Source organism: Eptatretus burgeri, chromosome 14 (assembly GCF_056783735.1).
Source record: "Eptatretus burgeri isolate ZD-2024b chromosome 14, Ebu_testis_v1, whole genome shotgun sequence".
Lineage (NCBI taxonomy): Eukaryota > Metazoa > Chordata > Myxini > Myxiniformes > Myxinidae > Eptatretus > Eptatretus burgeri.
Genome location: NC_140974.1, coordinates 11,929,066 through 11,947,886, shown reverse-complemented (window position 1 = coordinate 11,947,886; position 18,821 = coordinate 11,929,066). Strand labels below are relative to the sequence as shown.

Below are 18,821 nucleotides of genomic sequence, written 5' to 3'. Positions count from 1 at the left end.
CAAAAGGCATGCTTGTCGCAGGAAAGCCCTCCCACGTACAGATAAAATTTTACAAAAACACCTGACTTTTAAGTCGGTCAAAATCGCCGACTTAGTTAATTTATTCAAAAATCTTCTTCTTCACAGACTCACCAGTCAGAATGCTACTAAATTTGGATTTCAACGTTAGGCCAGGTAGGGATGTTAAATTGTGAAGGTCATGCCGATCACGTGACCGGAAGTGTCAAAATGGCCGACAGTCAATTTGTGGGAAAATTGCATAAATTCCTTCAAAAATTTTCTTCAGACCCACCAATCGGAATGCTACCAAATTTGGGTTACGGCATCAGGACAGGGCCCAGATGAGCTGCAGGTCCAGAAGTCGTATTTTTTTTGTACTGCTGCTCTGTCCGCCCATGTGGTGGAGACGAGGGTTTTACAGTTGTGCGTGTCTGTGTCCGTTCAGGCCATAACTCTTTTTTCCATTTGACCTTTTGTCATCGAATTTTCAACAAACCTTTATGTTGAACATATGCAGAAGATTAATAATTGGGTCAAAATAGCCAGACTGTCACCGCAATGTCTTGAGATGGCCAGGTTTCTGTCGCATTTTCAACAAACCTTTGTGATCGGAATATGGAAGTAGATGTGGACAGGCTTTGCATATTGAGTATCCACCTCCTTGGTTTTATACCAACTTAATATGTCCAGTACTACCAATAGCTTCAGATGCGGCAGTGATTACAATCTGGAACAAATTTTTGCACTGGTTAACAAATGTTCATGTTTATTTCTTTTATAACACACGGTAGCTATATTTTGCAACACAAGTTTCACATTTGTGTTTTACAAGACCAGGTACCTACCTATTCACATTTACGAGGGGACTGTGGGTGGGGGAGCAATACATTTGAGATACGTAGCTCTAGCTCATTCTGGGGGACAGAAAAGTGTTTATATGATTGCAGTATAGTACCTATTAGTAGAGACTTGTGGTTTATGACTTTGCCATCACATGTTTAGGTCAAAGGCTTTTCAGAAGACTCTTCCAAGGTCTGTGGGTTTTCCAGGAGCTGCTTGTAAAAGTTTGAGTTGATAAAACGTGGGAAGCAATCTCTACGCATGAGCGTGTATATCTGCTGCTGTGCATCCAGGAATATCTGCTTGCTGGGATTGGCCATGCTGTGGTTAATGGCATCACGAGCATGAGAATCCAGACTCACCTGTGGTAGGATTAGGGAAAGACAATGATGGTTGCCGTTTCAGTGTTTTGCTGCAGGAGTATACAAATTTTAAAATATGCTGCCAAATTTTTCAATAGAGCGTTGCATCCGATATCCAAGGCCTCCTTACCTCTCTTGGTGAAAACACGGACACGTAGTCATCATAGATGGTTCTTGCCTTTCGAGCAATGGCCTCTTGATCTTGCTCTGCTTTGAGCTCCTCACAGGCCTTCCAGAATAGCAAGTTCTCATCACTGAACTGCGAGCGGAGGAACTCGTGGAAGTGTTGCAAACCATGTGGGGTCTCGATCAAACTCTCAAAGGATTTGGCCCAGGTCTGGATCTCTTCCTTGCTTACATTTTCACATTTGCTATGGGTAGGATGGGTCATGACATTAGCAACCGTTAAAATACTCTCTCCATTAATTTAGAGAGAAACATGTCCCTTCCCACTCCCTACTCACCCAAAATTCGTGCCAAGGGCTCAAACCTTGGGTTTGTTTAGGGTACACACTTCAACCCTAACGTTTTGCATTCACAATGTTGTTTGATACCTTTATTCCACTGAACCTTGTAGTTGTGATGTCGGTTGTTTTGTGTGTCAACTTGCTTTGTTTGCTGTCTATCCTCTGCCAAACATCCCCTTTAACTTTTTTATGCCTCCGCTGATTAAGTCACCAGAGGCATGTTTTCGGGTTGTCCGTCCGTCTGTACGTACGTCCGTGCTAATTTTCTTTTTTTCTCTGCAACCGCTTATCCGATTGACACAAAATGTTCACCATAGGTGCGACTACTCATGTATAATGTTTTAATGACAACTATGATGTCGTAGGTCATGTGGTGTGGCAGCAATGTCAGGAAAAAGGGAAAACTTTGAGCCTCTATCTCTGAAACCGCTCCATGGAAAAAATTGAAACTTGACAAGTCAAGTACTTCCCATGGGAAGCAAGTATGATAATTTATTTTATTTTTGACGTCGTAGGTGGCTTCATTGTGACGTCATAATTGCATACGTCAAACGCTTTATCCGATCAGCATTAAAATATTTGATGGTTATCTCGGGCTAAATTGTGTGGGGGGAAAAATTGATGACGTCATCACTCAAGTTCGGCAGGCTTTTAAAAAATTATTATTGTTATTGTTTTTAATGTGGGCGGAGGCATATTTGGCAGTGACGTAATGTCGACGAGTGCCCTTCTAGTTTTTCTGTATAATAGTTTGTACACGCTGTCCCAACTCTATGTGAAGGCACAACTTTGATGCGTAAACTCAGCTCAATGGTATAATGATTACAGTGTCCACTCCAAGTTTAGGAGGTCAGCGTTTCGATTCTGACCCTGGCATTGTCTTAGCAAAGACTATAAAAAAGATGCTTGCTCTTCTGCTTGATGCTCAGCATTTAAAGGATCGAGCATGAACAAACCCCATAGGTTGACATCCATAGAGAGGAGGAATTTTTCCTTAATTGCCCCTCAAAGTGCAGATGGAAAAGCAACAGCATAAAGATTGCGTTGCCAGTACCCAAAGTGCCTCAGGAAGTTTCATCACTTGCCCCAAGCTCAGCGGCTGTGCTTGCATGGTCAAGTCCGGTGTTGTCTCATGAATTTGTCTGCATGTGTGTGTGATTTGTGTTGCCTTCGACCCTTAAAAAGTTATTTAAAACCCCAATGTCATTGTGATTTCAGGTGATTGCTTTAAGTGAGCCAATGCACAAGACGAAGCATGCCGCAGAGGTTAAATGTCAGAACAAATGACATCTTGATGGATTTCTTGGCACAACCTGAATGGGCATATCAGCAGCAAACCTAATCATGTTGCTTTAACCACAGCACAAGGAACTTTGATGCTTGTTGGAGGTCATTTGGCCCATCAGGTCTGTGCTAAAATTAGGTAATATTGTTACGGATTTGGAAGCCTCCTGCACACAGTCAGCAGCCCCCGCAGTTCAGTTCTTTCGATAAGTATGTGTTTGTAGTTAGGGTCCCGTCCTCCTGTCGAATGGGAATTACATGTGTGCGCTGCGAAGTTTCTTCATAGTTAGTTTTTTTTACAACAAATTCCCTTCACTTCTTGAAACCACGACTCCATTGCCACGTGTTTTTGGCTGAAAGCATGGGCGGAGCCTCCATCGCATCAGATTGAGGCTCCGCTCTGAGGAAGGGCATGGAGCGTTTCCTCCAGCCAATGGGCGAGCAGGGCTGAGGCGCTCCGGCCAATGGGAGGCCAGAGTGCTGAAAGCTACTACAGAGCCTCTTCGGGGGGCGGGCCTCCGAGGCACCCTGATACACACCCCGAGACCCCTCGTCCAATCAGGAGGCGAGTGGCCAGAGAAAGGGAAGAGTAGAGTGGTTGTCAGGACCAGAGTACTGCAGTCATCGTGGCTGATTGCTTTTGGTCTGTCGTGGTGGCTTGGTCTCGGTCGTGGTCTGTGGTCCTTTGCTGTGGTTCTTCCTTGTGGTTGTAGCTGAGCAGCTAGGGTCGTGGGCCCGTGGATTTTGGGACGTGGGTTCGAGTCCCACAGTGGTGGGTTGGAGTCCGTTGTGAGCGCACGAGGTGGGAAGGTACCCGGCCAGGCTCTGTTCCCCCAGCTTGCCTTCCCTCCGGGCTGAGGGGCCGAATAAAGACCCACGGGGTCCATTTTGTGTGTTTGTGTGTGTGGTGCTGCCAGTCTGTTAGGGAGAATTGTTTAAGTGTTTTCTTTTCACTGTACATTGCCTGCCTGATATTCAGTTGTAACTCTGCTCTGTCTCCCTTCCTGATTATTGCCCCCATTATAAATAAATCCCCAATTGTTAAATGTTCCAGTTTGTTGCCTGTCGTTTCTACCATTGACCCAGCACGGTGTGTATTGGGAATTAGGGAGGCCGTGTGCCATAAGTTGTTGTTTGGACCGATGGACTTTGGTAATTCTGCTCGGTTACATCGGACCGAGGTCGCGAGAGCGACCCGGTTCGACAGAGTCCGTTGAGGGTGTGGTTTTCCCTGGTAGTTGGATGACGTGGGTACTTAGGTATATTGAAATTAGGCAATTAACCCTACTCCACGCCGTCGAATTATTGGCGACCACGGTCCGCTAAGGGACCCGTGACCTTTCGGACTTATCCGAGAGTCACGACCTAAATTCCGGGGTGTTCGGTGGAGACGATCCTACTGCTCCCCCGAGTTGAAGTTTATCGCCACCGAACCCCAGCCCACAACAATATCAGTTGCAAGTGCAGTTTTTAAATTAACTTTATTCAAAAATTTTACATCAATTTGCTAAAAAAAGTGGAGTTGTGTGTTAAGCTTTGTTGCAGTGTTAACATGGAATTTGTACCTGTGACGTGGAAAAGTTGCGGAGAGGTTCAAAGCCCAGGAACTCTCCAGCTTGTCTACTCCCTGTAACTCTCCATCAATGCCAAAGTTATCAAATCAGGCACCCTGCCTTTCTCTCCAAACTCTACTGATGATGTTAAAAGGCCACCTCTTTTCATGGCTTACGACATTCCTCCACTATCGTAGCCAATGTGTGGCTCTCAATGGGATCCTCTCATCTCTCCCCGTTAAGGCTGGGCCCCATCATGTCGGCCTCATCTTCAGCAATCTTTCTCCCTCTCGAGAAAATCCTCTTTATCTCTTTGCTGATGGCTCCACCCTCTCACATACATCATCCTTCAGATAAGCAGGCAGGAAGAGTCTTTTCCCTCTCTGCAGACTGAGAGAGAATCACAAGCTGGTCAATCACTTGGAATATGTCTTTCAATCACCCAAAAATCTCTCTCTGTCTCTCTGTCTCTCATCCTCTTGAAGTTCAGGCACTCCAACTTTTGGGCCTCATCAGCCATGATCTTTCTTTGAGAAACCACACTTTTAAAGTTGGACTCCAAAGCCAATCACCGACTGGGCATACTCCGTCATGCAAGATCCTTCCTTGGCAGACATGGACTCTTATCCCCTTTCAAGGTCTCCATCTGAAACTTAATGTCGTGCTGCCTTCCTCTCTGAGCTGGATTCCCCTGCCTCATACCTTACTCATCTTGATGTCATGAAAACCAGGGCCTTCAAAATCATTGGTATCCCTCACAATGAAGCTGTGGGCCTATCATTTTCATATCGCAAACAGGTCAGTCGTCCGTCTTCTTCCACCATTTCTGGTTTTGCACCCTGTAATTTTGTTGCTATGTCGCCGCCCCTTCCACCCTCCAGTTTTCTGTGGTGTGCACATGGTCTGCAAGACATCTCAAACAACTGATCAGGGCCAGCTATCATACTCGCAATCATGTCTGTGACCCAGTGTTATTTTTCAAGCTGTGTTAATGGTATTCAGTAACCTGTCGAATAATAAACAAGACTTTTATCTTGCGAGTGGAAACAACAGGTTGCTCTTAAAAGCATCGTCATCGTAATCTCCCTCTTGAGGCTGGTGTCCCACAAGGTATTGTTTTTGGACCAACCTTGTTCTTTGTTTACAATCTACACCACTGATGCCTCTTAAATATATAAAAAAATATTCCACACCAGAAGACTCCACCCTGTGAAAAACGGTCCACCACACTTATGAGAGGCTGGTGTAGTGTCCATCTCTGCACATCTGGAAAAGACAAGTCGTTCAGCTGCATGGAACATACTTCGAGGCAGGAAAAGCCCATGACCTCACTCCACATGGACCACCATTCAAACCCCCCCCCCGGTTTGCTGCACTTTCAAAGCAAGTGCTGCAGAACGAAATTGGCCGACATTAGTTGGTGGACGTTAATGATCCCACGGTGTCCTTCACGAAGAGTAGACGAGCTATCGCCGGCACCCAGACCAAATTCAAAATTCCTGGCCTAACGTACAGGGGGCGAGGCATAGCTACAACCCCAACAAATGAAGCGACCCGCAGACATGTGCTGCATGTGGAAGAAGTCCTGATAACAGGTGTAAAATATCTGAAATGAGATGATTTTATAACAGGTGGGCCAGTTGTAGGTTGGAATTCTCACTCGCCAACTCCTGCTGATGGTCGAGTAAAGGTGTTCCTTCTCGCTTGGACTGATGATGACATTAAATTTGTCACACGTGGCCTCTTTTATCCAAGAGGAAACGATTTCATTTCTCCAATGTAATTATTTGTGCAAAATAGAATCACAAGGTAGATTGACAGGAGTTTTAATTGTTTCGTCCTCCCGATGGATTGCATATCTGCCACGTAATTGTTATTTCCTTTTGTGCTGCTGATCCGGTGTCAAGAGAAAATTGATTGTCATCCCTTCCTCTCTCTGTCTCTCCTTCCCCGCCACCCCTTTCTTCCTGAATTTTTGTCATCGATGGATTCAGACGTCGCTGGTGAGCTCCTTTAAATCCCAACAATTCCATTATTCGGATGAAAAACTGAAAGGTTGGATGTGATGTTTATTGGTGGGGAAAAAGTCATTTAAATCCGAGGAGTTTGTCTGTGCAACACAAGGCGTTTAGTTATTTTGATTGTTCGAGGGAAATACCAAAGATAATCTGCTTGCAGGTTTCTAACATCACTACATCAAATGGTTTGGTGATATTAGGAAGCTGGGAGTGAGCAAATGCTTCGGTGGTTATTTATTTATTTATTTATTTATCTATCTATCTATCTATCTACCTATCTATCTATCTATCTATCTATCTATCTATCTAGACAAAAAGTGCTCACTTGACAAGACTCCTAATTAGTACATTCGCTCTTTCCCCAGAACCGTGAACAGGGAAACCATTTGTAATCATTGGAAGACAAGACTCATTTGGTATTTATTTTGACCTGCGTGTTACTCGTCGAATATCTGAATATCTAACCAGGTTGCAGGAGGGGTGGGGGGAGGGGAGGGGGGTACCCTCCCTGGTGTTGGTTGACATCGGAGCCAATGTTCAAAAGGAGATAATTGGCATTTATTTTTGTCTTTCTTTCCTATTATCTCAGGTGCAGCCGGTTGGGACATTTTGAAATAAACGTTCTCAACCTCTCTCGGGGTTCAATTGTTGCTCCAGCCTTACTTGCCGAAGTCGAGGTTGCAGGAAAAGGTACCTCCTGCTACTTCCATGCCACTCCCTTTCCTTAATTCCCCTTCCTCTGGAGAAAACGAGTCTCCCTGGTGTCTCGGGCTACGATCCAAAGGCCCTCACCGTATGGATGGCAGAGAAAGGCACTTATTCGGACTCGAGTGCCTAACAGCGACTCCTCTGAGGAACATTTTGATTGATGCGTTGGAACAAACGAGTCGTTGCCTTGGTAAGTGGCAGCTGAACTCCATAGGGTGGAGAATGTTGCGATGAACGTTGAACATCTCGCTTTGAATTCTCTGGTGATTTTTTATTTATTTATAAATCTCCTTCATTTATTTTTTGGCAAGGGCATCGTCCAAGGTCGTGAAAAATCGTTCTTCAAAACACGAGCTATAAATGTTGAGGGTCTTCGATGCAACGATCGTAGGGAGAGTGTGTCACTGGTCCACTCATGAGTCGAGGTTTAAGTTTAAACTTGCATGTTTGGTACTTATACCTGTTATCACAAAGGAGCTTTTCCATGAGGATCATCTCATGAGGTCTTGTCACTATGTCCATGGATTTTAAAGTAAAAGGTCAAGGTGGTCGCGGGATTAAAGGGATACCGTCTTATTTACCGATATGTCCGGTAAATATCAAGTTTATCACAATTTGTTTTGCTTCGGGGATTGACCTTAACAATGGCATTCCGTGCCAAGGATGTGGCCATTTGTTCTCTTTGTTAAATCCATGGGAAATGCACATGAATTCCATCACTTCATTTTCGTGCAAAGAACATCCATCTGGTTTGGGGGAAGCTGTTTTGTACCCACTGAAGAGGTTCACACCGACACGTCCATGGGTTTTGTGGACACTTCACTTGGAAGGTTTCTGTGCTGACATAGAAGTTGGATGACCGCTGCAGTAATTGCATTATGGAGGATGGAGATCATGTGACATGAACGATGTTTGTCCACGGTGCTGTCTTCATGAAGAAGGGAAGACCGTCGTCGGCTCAGAAGACCAATGTGACATGCTTTTGGTGGATTTTAATGACTGGATTAATAACAAGTAATAAAAACATTTTTTAACTGGAAGGGTACTCGGTAGAGCGCATACCTCCGCCACGTAATGACTGATCCTCGAGAACATATTGGGCTAAATACGTTTTTGAAACGTCATGCTCTATATCGTTTTTGGCCCGATCTCTCAATGGTGAAGAATCACCTTAAAAATGAAATAATTCTTGCATCTCGATCCGGATTCAGATCTTCACCAAAATCGAATCAATTCATCCTTGCCACACACCCGTGTACACCAAGTTTCGTCCGAATCCGTACACAACTTTTTGAGATATCGTGCTACATATCGTTTTTGGCCCAATCTCTCAATGGTGAAGAATCATTTTAAAATTATAGTCGTCTGATCCGGATCTTCATCAAAATCTAATCAGTTCATCGTTGTCACACACCGAGCCTGTCCTCAAAATTCCATCCGGATCCATCCATAACTTTTTGAGATATCCTCTACACAAACAAACAGAAAAGGGTGAAAACGCAACTTCCTTCACCTTCGGTGGTGGAGGTAAAAATACAAAAGGATGTAGGGATGTTCCTCCAAAATCATCATAACATAAGGGGCGTAAGCCTGGAACTTCTAACACACTTTTCTCCGAACATATTCTGTTCATACTTCCGAAATCTTCACATTATGTGTTCCATGTATTTACGCAGGAGATAGCGGGTTCAAAAAAAATCGAATATAGATAGAATTTTCAAAGAGGGAATCGATGACGTCACAATCGGCAGCGTTTGGCGGCAAACAGATGGCCGGGTCCCAGACGACGTGCTTTACTTAACTCAGTCCATGAGTTCAGGACGTTTGTTCAACTCAGCATTTACGACTTTTATCCTGCCATGTTGTTAATCTGTTGATGGAGGTAATATAGAAACGATGAATATGTCAAATCGTTCGTGTTACTCATCCGGCACGATGTGTCAAGGCCAACAATCTAAAGCGACCGGTCTCAAACGCTACCATGGGCACCCAGACACGCCACCAATATGAACTGAGCTGATAAATGCGGCACAAAACATCCAAAGAAACTACCGTAACCGAGTATTGTGATCCGTCCTGTTCCCCATACCCGTCGTAGACTGGTATCTGCTAGTGTATGTAAACAAGGTTGGGATGGTCACAAGAAATGATCATGTGAAACCATCCCTACGTCTATCTTTCTTTGAAGAATGGTTATAGTACAAACTTTATAAACGTGCTCACATTGTCATGGTGCTGTACATACCTTATCGACGATCTAACATTCTAAATAGTGCGTACTTTATAGAAGTATGTGTGGGTTGTTGCTGTCACTGACTTCTGATATTCCACCGTTAACCACACCCATTATAGGTCTGACTGGCCCAAGGGGAAACGTCTAGCGGCCCCGCCCTCATCAAGCTGATCGACAGTCGTAGTCTCGCCCACGCCGCTGATCCCTTTCTATTCCTTTACCAAGGAATGCAATTTTGTGGAATCCTTTCAAGATATTAAAATTACAATGGCAAAGGATGCTGCACCAAGCAAAACTCTGTCAGATGGTACCAAAGTCAATACCATTGAGAGAGGCAGCTCAGAACTATGCTCCCACCATGTGTTGCCGTTTTGGCTGCTGGTTGCATCATTGGTTAGGGGCACGGCTCTGCCGCTGTTGCAGTGCCCCTATTACCAGTACACTGGTGCTCATTTCACCGACCTTGAAAGGATGACAGGCTGAATCAACCCCATGGTGTTAATTCAGTGGAAAACAGGCCTCAAACTCAGGACCCTAGAATCCCAAGCCACCACCCTATCCGCTAAGCCAACACCCAGATTGGAACTATGCTGTCTGAAGATCATCATCCATCATCGATCATCCATCATCCATCATCATCATTCTTTTCAAATTTTTGCCATTGTCTGGAGAACTGAAAAGTGATCCCTGCCGAGACAACCAGCTGAACAGACCAGGTAGGCTCTCAGCGACTTCAGAGAAGATAGTCCAACTTTAGTTTTCTTTGTCGTGGGTGAAATATGGTATCTTTGAAGATACTCTAACTCTTTCTTTTGGGATGAAAGTTGTATTTCGAGATCAATATTTGCCATTTATAACGTACAGAATATTATGGGACTTGCAATGTATATATATATATATCAGTTCAGGGAGGAAACATAAGGGGGGATCGAACCAACCTCTGCTGTTCCTCTGGACCTTCCATGATCTTGAGACTCAGATGGGGAAATGATACTTTCCTTCGATAATCTCTTGTCACGTGCACTGTAGAAATAATCCGCAAATTACCTCCTTGTATTCATGTACCAAGGAAATTGCTGTAGCATATATAAATATATATATTTTTTTTCATGTCTAAAGTGAAGAATTGCAGCTCCTCGCTAACAGCAGCATTTGCTCCATGATATTGAGTTTTATCACTAACTTACCTCAACCGTTACCCATTAACTACCACATCACATCACACCTTGTGCTTTAACACGTAACATTCTGTTCTGCTCAGAAGGAAACTCCACAAAGCTTTACCCGAAAGGGGAAACGAGGACCACGTACCTGCAAGTGAGCCGGTTTGATGATGATGATGATGACGATGATGGAAGGATAACAAAGCTCGGTGGTGCTGGTTCCCTTCCCCCCCAAACTCTGCTTTGATTTCTGCCAATGAGAGGAAAACACATTAACTCATTGTAAGATGCATGATGTATAGTAAGGGGCGTGGTTTTACCTGTCTGATGGAGACCACTCCCACACTTGCTTTTCGAAGCAGGTGTGAAATGAGAGGTATTAGGCCAAATTATACTGTATTTAATATATATAATAGCTCAATTCGAAACGTGTCCACACTTTCGTAACCCATCGATACAGTCACGCACCTCCCATGAACTTGGTTTGCAATGAAAACCTCTAATCATAAATAGAGTTGGAGTCAACAGGAGGAACCTGGATGGGATTGCGGTTTCAGCAGTTACTACTCAACCCACAAACCCATCCAGGTGTAACCAAGTGACCCTTACAGAAAAGAAAGATTGCGGTTTCAGCAGTTACTACTCAACCCACAAACCCATCCAGGTGTAACCAAGTGACCCTTACAGAAAAGAAAGATTGCGGTTTCAGCAGTTACTACTCAACCCACAAACCCATCCAGGTGTAACCAAGTGAGCCTTACAGAAAAGAAAAAAATTCTGCAAGAATTCACTTCTTCTTGGAGATATATAAAGAAAGAGAGTAATAGACAGTAAAGAAAAAGCAAGAATTAGAATGAATAAAGAAAATGATATTTATGCTTTGGAGTAAATTCATCAAATTGGTGTTGGTGAGAGAAGCTATGCATGTCTGGTGTTGGCTTAATAGCTCGATTGGTGGATTTGGGATCTTAGGGTCCTGAGTTCAAATCCTGCTCCAACTGTTGAATTAATACCAGGTGGGGTTAACTCGGCCTGTCATCCTTCTGAGTGTTGGCAAAGTGAGTACCAGCTTGCTGGTATACTGTGTCGGAGTGGCGACCCGTCCAGGATTGTGCCCACTTGCCAAGGAGACTGATTAACAACACCAACGCTCTGCACAGAGTATGGTCCCAATGGATGGATGGATGGAGAAACTATTCACACTAGACCCATGCAAATTTTTATTCCTGTTTATGAAATTATAAGAACTAGTGCGGGCCCGTACGTGCAGCTTCGTTCCTTCACTCTCATAAACGACGACTGGATTGGGGCATTGTTTCAATTAGACCGGACCAACCGTATCATAAATGGCCATAACTTGGGAAACACCTGGGAAACACAATCCAAGAATGGAGTTGGCCTTGGATTCCACAGGCAGACAGTTTGGAGAGCAGGGCAGGATGCCAGACTCTATCAAAAGCTCAAGATATGCCCAGAGAGACGGCCCTGATCTCATGTCTGATATTGAGGGCCTCCACCATTGTTGGGAGAGTAGAAGCAGCATGTCCAAGGTAGAGTGACCAGGTCTGAATCCGAATTGATGATCTGAGAGGAGGCTGTTGGAGAAAAGGAATGATTTTATGTGAGCAGTGATGATGGATTCTATGACCTTGCTGATGATTGTAAATACAGTAAGCTAATGAGGTTGTAGTTGAGGGGATCCCTTTTGCCACCTTTTTTAGATCCTCCTGGAGGATCTCTAAGTCTTACTCACGTTGTTGTTCTTGTGGACTTTTTTGTTTCACAGCCTACAGTTTTCATAGAAACTTCCTGAAACTTGGCATATATATGTAAAAATACCCTGCGCAGACAGTAACCATCTCCGATTTTGAAAATTCCTCCGAGAAAAAAAGTTATGACGTCAAAAATATCTCCGCTAATGGAAATCGCCTAAAAAATTATCTCCGAAACTAGGCAAGCTTTTTGAATTCTATTTGAGGGAATCGAACGGGGCATTAGCAGAGATGAATTACCATACATATGATACATCACTATGACGTCATATCAATTTTTATGACGTCATTCCTATTTTTTGACATTGTTTGTTTCACAGCCCAGAGTTTTCATCGGATCTTCGTGAAACTTGCCATGTATATCCAGAAAGCCCACGCCCAGGCAGTAACCATCTCCGATTTTGGAAATTCTTCCTATAAAAAAGTTGACGTCATAATATCGCTGCTTATGGAAATCGCCTATACCATTATCTCCGAAACTAGGCAAGCTGTTTGAATTTTATTTGCGGGAATCAAGCCGGGCATTAGCACAGATAATTTATCGCAAACCTGATACATCACAATGACGTCATATTCGTTTTTATGACGTCATCATTAAGAGGACGAGGATCTTAGCACATTTGAGCTTGTTATGTAATGCTGTGATGGCTGATTTCCAATTTCCCACGTGGGTAAAAGAGACCAGTACGAAAGTGTAAAAAAAGTAATAATAATAATAGTTATTAAAAATAAAAATCACGAATACGCGAAGCACGAATGTAGAAGCAGGTCACACTTTATGACCCGTGAATATGCAGGGTCTGCGAATAGCAGGGTTCAATACTATTATAAAGCAGGAGTGTCTCTGTCTGTCTGTGTCTCCAAACTACTCCCACAGTTTTGGGGATAGCCCTGCCAAACCTTGTATGTTTTGGGATTCCAACCGGTGTCCTAAGGTGGGTGGGAGGTTTCATAAATACATCAATACAATCATGATTTTGAGTTTCGATTTGTACGAAGCTGCTTCTGATCCAGATGTAACGTCAGAATGGCATTTGTCTTCGTTTATCTGATGAGTGTTTGTAATACTGTACAGATTTTGTTATATTAATGGTATTGTATTAATTTCTGATTGGAATGATGCTGTTTGGATTGAAAATATAGTTTTGTTTTTTTTTTAAATATAAAAGAAAACAAAATAAATGAGTTAAACCCCACCCCCCCCATAAAAAAACATACTTTAAAATGGTGTAAATGTGGGATTTTGTTCTTCCCGCGCCGAAGCCAGAATGCTGATGGCGTTTCCCTGCTGGACGGCCAAGCTCAGTCAATGCTTGAACCAGACCAGTTGCCTTATATCGCCAGTCGATGCAACGAGCCTTCTACCGATATCACTAATGATGTTGGATACACTCCGGTTGTTTTGATGGTGATTGGCTTGAATAAATAAGTTTGGCTGAGGCCGGCGTACTTATTGCGTTTCAGAACTTCCACGTTGGTGGCAGCCACTCCAGCCATTGAGGCTGTATTGTAAACGTGTTATTTGGTGAAAGTGTCAATACAAGTGCAATCCCAGGTTTAGCTTTTCCCATTCTTGTATGGGACAATAGTCAAGCCATCCGAGCAGGTGTTTTCGCCAAGGTCTACACCAAGGGGTTCCAGGATACATGGTATCCCTGCTCCATAAAAGGCACGTTTGACCACATCGTTTAAGGCCGAATGTCTTCAAGATCGACCGGCACCGAAAAGGCACCGATCATGGTGTCCAACTGTATCCATCATACTGCCGCATCGACATTTATGCCACTGTCGACGCAAATTTCTCTAAAGTTAGCATAATGGGTTTGAGGGTGATAAAAAAAAAAATGTTGCCAATTCGACTTGATTGATAATTAAACTTGATTGAAAAGTAAATGTATTTTAACCCTTTTATGGAAAATGTACTCAAATAGGACATGGTTATTACAATTCTATGTGCTTGAACATGTATCTATTTTAATAATATATATTTTTTGCATTTTAAATGACCTTATATCTCTTTTGTACTGGAAGAGGATCATTCTGTTTGGTAAAAAGTGCCTCTTGTCCCCCCCAAAACAGATTGGCTTTCCAGTTAATCTTTTGTTATTATTCAGTTTAATAGAATTACCTATTATTAAATTGATTTTATTCTGCTTAATAAGGGATTGTTATGTATGTATATAAATAATTGTGTTGGCATCTCAAAGTCTGGTTGGAGGTATCATTCCAGCTTCAATGGAATGTTTGCTTGAGGAGATATCCGGATGTGGTTTTTTTTTTTTACACTTTTGTCAGATTCATATTATAAATCTTTCCCTCGCCTTTTCAATGCCGGCTGACTTTCTGACCTCCAGACCAAAGAGCCATGTGTGATCCATCCCAGCACCCAAAGGGCTGCAGTCTTGATGTCATTCTGTCTTGAGGATGATCAAAACATCGTTGGATGATCTCACCCCCTCTGAAAACTCCTATCAACCTTTAAGTTATAAATATTCCTTTTCCCTTCAAAATTAAGCTGACCTCCAAATGGCTGCTGCAACAAAGCTGCGAGTGATTTCTTCCATGAACCCTCAACATGTCAGTTGTGGCGTCAGTATATTGGGAAGAAGAACAGACTTCGTCTCACTGAAAACTATATAAGAATTCAAAGTTTCTATGTCCTGCAGAGTCAGGGAAAGAGTGTGTTGCTTGTGTTGCCACGATTCTCAATATCGATATGCTTGTTTGTGTTTGTTTTTTTTTTCCTGTTTTAATAAATGATTCAAATGTACAGGAGGAATTGAGAATTTCTTCCGCACCACTCAAAGAATGATGTTCCAACTCGCAGTGGAACCGCAACCCGTAAAGACTCAGGGTCAAGCTGTGTTCCCAAAGAGGGAACAGGGACTGCATGAAGCCACTTCCCACTTTCCTTAGCAGCTGTGGCCAAAAGATGGGCTCTGGTCACCTGATCCGCAACTGTTCAACAGGCTGACAAAAGACACAATTGTTGCCTTAACGTCCCATGCTTTTTGGCTAAGCCGGCCAGGCCTTTGGGTTCGCAAACACCGATATGGGCTGAACTCCATGACAACACCGCCACTGTGAACTCCTCCGTTTGTGCCAAACCGCTTATGCGGGACAGAACGGCATTGACTGAGGCGGACTGCTAGCAATGAGGAGATGAAGCCAGGGAGAGCGATATCAATAGCCCTCCTGAAACCCAGTCCTCCCTGCTTAACTGGGAGTGGAGCTTGCCTTTAAGCAGAATTGTTGAAAGCAACATTCGTGATTTTATTAGCAGTTTCGCACGGTGCGGTTAAAAGCTCCAAGCTGTGCACCATTCAGGTAGGATGGAGAAACATGCACGATATACAAGAGCTTGGGCAGGGAGACAGTTTTTGAGCAGCACAAATGCTTCATGTGCGTCAATTTTCTCCAGACGTCTGTCATACGTATCAAGTCGTCGTGCTTCTTGATATAGCTTTGGGCGAAACCTGTGGGGGGATCGGAACACCAAGAAGAGAACAGTCGTTGATTAAAATAATCTTATGTCAAGGAGCACTGCCTTAAATATGGCCTTGGTAAGCTGGCAGTCATCCAGCGATGCATGGTTAAGGATGGTCAACTCGCACTTGCCACCATTGATCTCAAGGCCAATGTCGGTCAACCAGGCAATGACATTCTGGAGGTTAGCCAGCACTTTCGCGGGTTCATCCCCAAATGATGCGTCGTCGAGGTACCATATATTGAACTCTTCACTGAACCCCCCCTGGCTATTGGGTCGATGCGCAGGGGAAAAAGACCTGGCCCAAAGGGGTCACCCTGTTGAATGCCAGTTGCTGAATAAATGGCCTCGTTGCCATCGAACAAATCAGAAGGCCTGGTGTATGCCTGCCAGATGAGCAGATAGATACTTTAGGTGCTCCTTCATACTTCAGACAAAAAAAAGTCACGCCTCAAGCAATTAAGTGCATTACGCATGTCTATCTTGAGAAAGACGCGATTAGGAGGCGGATTTGTCAGATAAAGTCTGGCAGCGTGGGCAGCCGCTTCACATCCACCTTTAGTTGAATAGGCCAACTGGACAGGATGAAGCTCAGCCCCAAGATCTTCAGAAAAAGATCAGACTGTGGCTTTGGTCGCGAGACGGCAAAAAGTATTGCCCACAGCGATCTGATGAACACCACCATCCTGCTTGGTTAGAATAAATAAATTTGCACCAAATTATACAGGATGCACAATTTCGGAAACCTCTCCGCAGAACCATGTTAATGAACAGGGTAAGAGAAGAGAGTAAGCAGGCCCCACATTGGCAGATTCCTTGCCCAAAAGAGCCTGAAGACGTCCCGGTCTGAGCCCATCGGGACCCGCAGCCGACCCAGATGGAAAAAGGTTGACCGCGATTCAGACGGAATGCTCAGAGAGAACCACCGGATTGCCTAATTCACCATCGGGCATGGCCGGTAAGTTGAGGTCAGGCGGGGCGGCCGGGTGTTCGGCTTTGAGGGCTTCGGCTGATTGAGGAGCATGCCCCTCACAATACACCAATTCTCTGATGGCCCCCTTGATATCTATAATCGGCAAATTTTGCTTTCACCCTTCTGTTGATACGTTGAGAGTTGTTACCTTTACGAGGCTTACTTGTGGAGTTGCCAGAAAGGGGAGAGAGAGATATAGTGTTGCGGGGCCGGGTATCGGCGACGAGCACGACAGCTAGATGGAGCTGCAGGGTCGACTCCACCGATTACCCGGAATGCAAAGGTCGTCACCCCGGATAACTCCAGAGCCGACGGGTCCCTTATTGGACCGAAGTTCGCCAATAGGTCGACCACGTGGGGTAGGGTTGATTGCCAATTTCAATTTACCTAAATACCCACGTGGTCCAAACTACCAGGGAAATTCACCCTCGACGATGCTCGTATGGAACAAGACGCTAGCGTACTCGAACCGTGTATGACCCGAGCAGACGGTCACCGAGCTTTCGTCGGTCCAAATGTCCCTTTACAGCGGCAACAGCCTGGCTAATTCTCCAACACGCACAATGTTAAACCAATAAAAGAAAGACAAGAACGAACCGATACATTTAACACATGGGTTTATTTATAATGGAGCAGGGGGGCACGTAAGAAGCAGAGTTATCCAAATACAAGAGGCACGTATGTACAGCAAGGCACTTATACAATTTCTACTTATTGGACTGGCGCCACACACACACACACACACACACACACACACACACACACACACAACGTATGTACAGCAAGGCACTTATACAATTTCTACTTATTGGACTGGCGCCACACACACACACACACACACACACACACACACACACACACACACACACACACACACACACACTCACACACACACACACACACACACACACACACACACACACACACACACACACACACACACACACACACACCCAAAAGAAACCGACCCAAAGTGGTCTTCATTGAGGCCTCCAGCTCGGAGGGAAAGGGCGACCTGAAGACCAGATTCTGCCTCGGACCTGTCCACCTCGTGTGGTCTTCGAGCTGAGTCGAACTGGGCACCACCGAGAGGCGAGCCGAATCCAGACACCGGCGAGATGAGGTGAGGGATCGCTGCGAGGCGCCCAGAGCCAGGGATGAGACGAGAGCCAGAAGACCACCAGCGACACGAGTCCAGGAGCGGCGACATGGGTCCAAAACGACCAGGAGATCAGGCGACCACAAGAAGAAGACGAAGATGAAGAAGACCCCTCCAAGACCTTTTTCACACCGCCTGTCCCGTCTATTTCTACTCGCCCCTCGTCGGGGCGGGGGGAACGTGTCTCACCCCTCCGCGCACCTAATTCGCCGGGAACTCCGTTGCCTCTCCATGATTGGTCGGGGGGCATGTTGGGCGTCTTGATTCGCCGCCCCCCGAAGAGGCTGTTCTTCTCTTGGAGGTCGCTCTGTGCCCTTTGACGGACTTACGGCCACCTCGTCCCTGATCTGCCGAGGATTTGCGAGAGAGACGTCAGGCCTTCGTGAACTCCGCCCACGTACGTGCTGCCACGCATCCCATGCACCGAGCCGTGTATGGGATGTAGAGAAGCACTCAAAGATGGTACAGTTAAATTTATTGATAGTAGTAACCTCCGTCCATCTTCGATGGTGGAGGTTAGTAATATCGCCAGGAGTGTGGGATCAAAAAATGCCATGGAAGATGGAACACAGGTTTGAATCCCACAGAACCCAGAATAAAATTCCAAGAAATCACATCTAAAATCTCTATGAAACCCAGGATAAAATGAAATTCCGGGGAACACGGGATCAAACGAGAAGGGCACTCGGTGGAGCGCAAACCTCCGCCACGTAATACCTGATCCACGAGAACATACCGGGCCCAATACATCCCTGAAACATCTTACTATACAGGACTATATCGTTTTTGGCCCTATCTCTCA

General features: G+C 44.8%; 1 protein-coding gene across 1 annotated transcript; it reads right to left on the bottom strand.

The window, feature by feature from the left end:
- Positions 1-604: 604 nt before the first annotated feature.
- LOC147012662 (regulator of G protein signaling 17-like) lies at positions 605-11,080 on the bottom strand. Its single transcript, XM_085853719.1, has 4 exons — positions 10,777-11,080; positions 10,404-10,488; positions 1,333-1,573; positions 605-1,202 (listed from the first exon to the last, which is right to left on the bottom strand). Exons 2-4 carry the CDS (start codon positions 10,427-10,429, stop codon positions 999-1,001), a joined length of 471 nt encoding a protein of 156 aa, XP_085709845.1. The 5' UTR covers positions 10,430-10,488; positions 10,777-11,080; the 3' UTR covers positions 605-998.
- Positions 11,081-18,821: the final 7,741 nt, after the last annotated feature.